General features: G+C 41.4%; 1 protein-coding gene across 1 annotated transcript in view; it reads right to left on the bottom strand.

Annotated features, from left to right (window-relative positions):
* Positions 1 to 263: 263 nt before the first annotated feature.
* The window catches only part of CREB3L2 (cAMP responsive element binding protein 3 like 2), a 78,724-nt gene continuing 72,987 nt past the window's right edge, over positions 264 to 6,000 (bottom strand). Inside the window, exon 12 of the mRNA XM_054066364.1 lies at positions 264 to 4,423. Coding sequence (XP_053922339.1) covers positions 4,399 to 4,423 — 25 coding nt within the window. The 3' untranslated portion in view covers positions 264 to 4,398. The remainder of the gene's footprint in view (positions 4,424 to 6,000) is intronic.

Below are 6,000 nucleotides of genomic sequence, written 5' to 3'. Positions count from 1 at the left end.
TTTCATTATCAAATGCCATCAGCCTTCACCTAATTTCCACCCGTTATTGACAGTTATAATTCTCCACTAATCTCGAAAAAGGGTCAGCCAGCCTCAGTTAAAACCCACACCGCTGCTTTTAACCTTCTGTCTAGCAACATGCCAAGTCACCAATGTTGCTCTGTGCTGAAGATGGATTCACTGTGCAGAGGACCACACTTGGGAAAGCCAAGGGACCAGATCTTTTCCAGCCATAAGGAAAGCAAAACAAGTTGTAGTTGCTTTTTCTACAGAAAATATTTATTTGCAAGAAATGAAAAGCATAACATACTTTGCTACATACATGTCTAGGCTACAAAAGCAGGTAGTCTGTTCTCTCGTAGAATCAAGCAGACTAAAAAGGAAGAACAGCGACTTCTTTCCACCCAATGGGTATGTCTGCAGTGTGAACAATCAGGTGGGACCACATCCAGATGACGGATACACAGAGCTAAATAGAGTTATGGCAAAAGAACAGACATCCGCAGTCAGAAGAGGCTCCAACGCAGTTTACCAAGGAGTTCACGGGGTGTGCTTTTGCAGTAGTATCACTGTCCTTTTCATCTTAGTTTTGAACCGTTTGCACAAACCCATACTATATCCACCTGAACAAAGTGAAAAATCAGCTGAAATGCCTTAGAGGTGTCACACGCAGAGTGACACAGTCACAAGAATTGTTTTGCACAGCCCAAGGCAATGGCTTTGGCCCTAGGTATGTATTTCTCTTCAAGAGGGTAACACCAGGTAATTTATCCTTGGGAGGCCCAATGAATCTCAGGGAAACTGCGATGTACTTACATCAAAGCGAGGCCCTCTGAGAGCAAACCACTTCCCCTCCCTGGCACCTTACTGAGCTGGTGAGGCGGTTAGGGCAGTAGCACTTCCAGGGCACAGGGGATCTTTAGGTCTTCTCCAAGGAGACCAGCTCACCAAACTGTGTTCCTTAAGCCGTCACCTCCAAGGAGCCATTTTTTAAGGCTTACTTATACCTTTGTTTTTTTTTTTTTTTAAAAATATATATATTCAAAGCCATAATTCTGCAGGACAAAAGTGACAACCAAAGATACAACAAAGCCTAAAGTAATTAATTTCTTTTTGTACCAAACCAGAACTGTCCTACAGAAAAAACAGACAATATACACAAAATGACACAGTGCAACAACTTTCAGTCAAAAATTGCTAAAAGGACAGACCTCAGATAGCAATTTACACTACAGCTTTACAAAGGCTTGGTGATGTGGAATGTGAAGAGGTTTCAGAGAGAAACTCCCGGACTTTGTTTTGTAATAAGTGGAATGTCCTGTGTGTGTTCAGGTAGATGCCTTTATTTAGTGATGCTTACTGCATTAAAAAAACAACTCTGTGTTGTTTTTCTTTTTTTTTAATTGCTCACCATGCAGATGTGCACAGATATACACACACGCTCTCACTCGTTCTTGCTAACTATACAAATGAAGACAGTGAGATGCCGTTACATCAGCACCATTGAATTAAAATCTGATATGGCAAAGTCAGGTATGAGCAAAGTCCTGTTAAAAGAAGCTGATGACTTGCTGCTGCTTCCTCCTCTCTCCCTTCCACTCCCTTAATTATAGGCTGCTAAAGTTCAAAAAGATTGTTACTTGCTGGTTGGAAGGGAAAAATGGCATATACGATAAAGGTCAGATATGCACAAACAGGACTGCATAGTACTAAAGAGCAAGGGGAAGGCTAAAGCTAAAACAAGGGGGTAAAAATGAAAAAGGATATCCTTGCTGATTTATGGAATCAAGAACTAGGAATGCTCCTTGTGATGTAAGGCCATTTCTTTCATCTTTTCTGTAAGACAAGTCTACAAATTCAGGTTTCCCACGTTTGTTCTCACGTAGTCAGTTCCACTCTTAGAGGAAAAACATGGAGATGGATGGGCTTTAGGACAGAGAAGAGATTGCTGGTAATAAAGGATATCGAAACTCCATTTCAGCATCACAAATGAGAGTTTCCTGCAAGATCCACTCTTTTTTAAGTAGGAAGTCAATTCAGGTATATACCTCAGTAAAGCAGAAAAAGGCCTGACATGAAAACCACCAAAACAAATGGCTATTTCCCTCTCAAACCCTGGAGTCTCCAATGGATACTGATCACTGAAGTAACACAGCAGTAACTGAGATCACACCCTCAACATAGCCCCAAAGTGCCCAGTCATTTTATTGGCCACGAGAAAGCTACAATATCCTGGCCTACTAACTGAACCCATATATCTTATCCATAAAGACCTAAACACATAACCCAATTAATTCGTCTTTACTACCCCCAAAGTTGTTTATCCTTGACACTACAGTGCAAAGCAGGAACACATCATAGCATTACACTACTTGTATAGGCTAGGGTAACTTTTGTAGTTACAAAGTACTGACCTACCATTTCACCTTCAGAACATAAAATGTTCCCTTTCTAATTAGTGACTTGCGAAAGAAATATTTTAGTCACCAAGAGTATAAAAATACTCCATATACCTCTGTTCTTAGTTACGTGGGGTTTGTACAATGGCCTCTTGGCATTAGCAAGAATCTAGAGCCCAAATACTCAGTGGAAATCCCTCCCAATGTAGCAATTAGTATCATTCATTTACTTGACCTACATTCTAAATGAGTCTAGACAGAATTCACCACTGATCCTTTGGGGGGATGGGAGTGGAAAGGTGGGTTGGTTTATCTTAGCAGGAAAAAAAAAAAAAAAACAAAGAAGAAAAGTTTTTATATTCATTTTCAGCTCCACATTGGAAAAATCAAGAATATATTGAGATACTTTGTTACATAGAGAGATATGGAGGAGATCCCCTGCCAGTATAAATCTGAGCTGCAGCCTCCAAAAGCAGTGAGAAGCCTGCTGCGTTGCATCAGCTGGGATCTGGCCTAAGAACCTCAGACTAATCCATTATTAGTCTGTGCTGCTGAAAAATATTGAATGGTACAGAGGAAATAAGAGAAATGCAGCAAAGAACTATAAATAGCCTGTGGAAAAAAAAAACCCCACCAACATTATCTACACACTGGCAACAAGGTTAGAACTGTCACATGCCCCGTGCTTGATACTTTTTAAATATATATATGTGTGTATATATATATAAAATAATGCCCTACATTCCTTCGTAGCTTATCTCCCTAGAAGCAAAGACCCGACATACCTAGTTATGCTTTAAAGCACGGGCCAAAAGGTAAGTCTTCTTGTGTGTATAAAATCATGCTGACAAGCAGCGTAATGTTCCAGCTGAAGACTCTTAGGATCACTTAAGTCCTCTAGTGGAAGTGGAAATTAGGTAGCATGCAAGGCCTTTGCCTAGCCTGCCCATACCTACACATTATTCTACAGCACCAAGTCAATGACCACTGGAACAAGTACTCTGGCAGAAGGCTAAGACCTCAAGTAATATAGCCCAGCTAATTAAAAGCGCTTATACTGGCATCCTTCCTGAATACACCTTAGGAACCCTTTCTTCTCTATGCCCTTAACAGAGAGCACGTACAGCTGCCTCTCCATGAGGTCTGCAGTGCATCAACGTGGACCACCTCTGGACCGCTGGGGCTAGCAGTGCAATTGCATGTGTCCTGCCTTTTCTGTCCCCCTGCTAGGTATGTAAGATGGGCATAAATGACCTCTGGAGATCGCGAGGTCCTTGTCACATAACAGCCTGTGAGTAGGTGATGAGAGGAGTCTCATTGGCCTCTAGTATCTAGCAGAGAAACCTGTTCGATTAAGGTTGAAGAAAAACGATCACAAACACACCAAAGTAAAGCAAAGGTTTTCCTTATTATAAAGAAGTAATATTTAATAACAATAAATCCCCAGGCAATGTGTGTACTAGGTCAAGAGATCCCCCCCCAAAGAGTACCTAAAAATAATTCAAAGGATTACACAAATTAAGGTAACATAAGTAGTTTATCAAACAGTTACAAGAAAATTTGTATGGCCATCCTGGTTTGGATGAATTAGTTCAACAGCCTGACTCAGACTGTGGCCAATTTCAAATGCTTCAGATGAAAACATGGCTATCTTCCAATCTGATTTGAACTAGCACAACCAAATCAAGCAAACAGCTTTAACGGTGACTAGTACAGCAGGTTTTGGAGACAGGGATGTGTGGGGTTGGGATATTGTTTGGGTTTTGCAAAATTGTCCATCTCTGTAGTACTGAGAAATAATCCAATGTTGGTTTTAATACAGTGCAGCCAGCTGTATTTGCAATTGGAGGTGATCCATTTAACTGGGAATGGGCATGGGCTCCGGCAGAGCGGCCTCCTGCTTATGCATAGCACAAACTGCAAGACCAACAAGAGCAGTGTTGTGCTCAACAGCTTGGGGTCTCTTTTGCAGAAGCTACAACAGTTCATTTGGATGCCCTCAGAGATGGCAAACCATGGGTGCCCTAAAAAAAAAAAAAAAGACCGTTTAAGGAATTTTCTAAGCTATGACCTTGCCAGCCACTGGCCAGCCAGATGGTAGTGGAAGGGTCAGTCCTAGCTTTCTCCTGTCACTTTGCTGACCTCATGTGGCTAAACAACGCAGCCATCCCTTGTGGCACCCTCAGTGGCACCCACCAGTGCTCACTATTTATGTGAAGCCTTAAGTCATTGCTCAAAGAAAACAAATACACAGAAGTTGTTGGTGGATACTGGAATGATGCAGAGGACCCAGCAGGATCCTTGTGAAGGGAAAGGGAGGAGACTGGCCCACATCAAGAAGGGAACACTTGCAAAATAGACTACAACAGCATTTCTCCTCTCATTGCCACCAAAACTAAAATAATAAAAAGGCACTTGCATAGAAGAAAAGGGCATTACCTAAAAAGCATGACTGTATGCCAAAACTCATTACAATTTCATGGAGTTAGGTACACGTTTCACTGCCACTAACGTGAAACGTCTTCTTAAAATGGCACAGTGAGGATTGATCAACAACCTGCTGCAACCACCAAAGTTTTTCCATTACTTTCACTGAGTTTTCAGTCAGGCCCGAGGGTGACAAAAGAGGATACCAAGGAAGAAAGTCTAAGCAGAATGAAGAACAAGAAAGGAGCTGGTGTGGCAGCTGCGGTAATAAAATATAAATCCAATATTTTACAAAATAGAATACTTGCAGGAAATATCTACTGTACATGGTAAAAAACTACTTGTAAGGCTAGGTTAGTTTTTCCCTTATTTTTCATTAGGAAAAAATAAGAAAAAAGAGCTTAAGATTTTTTTTTTTAATTTTTATTTCTTTTTTAAAATGACTTCTTCTGGTAAACTGTAAAGTAGCTATGCTAGCCTGCTGAATTAGGATTTTCACATTAAATTCATCCTTAGTGGAGTCTGAACACCCTTTTGTAGTAACCAGATAAAACCCTGCTCAAATCCTGGGTTAGGTTCAGCTGTGCCAATCCAAGGACAAATTGCAAGAAGCACATCCAGGGCAAAGGCATGACCAGAGTACAGAGAGAGGAAAAACCGTTAACGGCAACAGCTGCATGGGACAAGGAAAAGAGTACTGGACCAGGATCAGATCTGAATACTGCTCTTGGCTTTTCCACTGAACTTGGGCCAGTAACTTTACCTCTTGGTGTGCCTACTTCATCCCTCTTTTGCCTTATCCACTGCCTTCATACTCAGTTCCTCAGGTCAGAGACTATCTTGCCATGCAGTTGACTACCATCTCCAGGCCTGAACTGTGCCTAGCTGGGGCTACTTTATACCCCTATCTTATTGGCAAAGCAGTCGGTCTAAGATCACATCTCTGGAAAAGGAGGGAAGAGGAAGATAAGACACATGGATTTACTGCAGGGCCATTTGAGTTTTGAGGGAGGGAATGGGTGTTCAGTGATATTTGTATGTCTGATTTCAGAGTTTACCCAGACCACTTGCAGGGTTAGGGAAGCTCAGTTCACTTCATTGTGACTGCCTGAACAAAATTTGCAAAGCTAATAAATACTATTTACAATAGTAACAGGAAAATGGCAAGGAAAGG

This window comes from Cuculus canorus, chromosome 1 (genome assembly GCF_017976375.1).
Source record: "Cuculus canorus isolate bCucCan1 chromosome 1, bCucCan1.pri, whole genome shotgun sequence".
In the NCBI taxonomy this organism is placed as follows: domain Eukaryota; kingdom Metazoa; phylum Chordata; class Aves; order Cuculiformes; family Cuculidae; genus Cuculus; species Cuculus canorus.
This window is presented reverse-complemented; position numbering and strand designations above follow the sequence as displayed.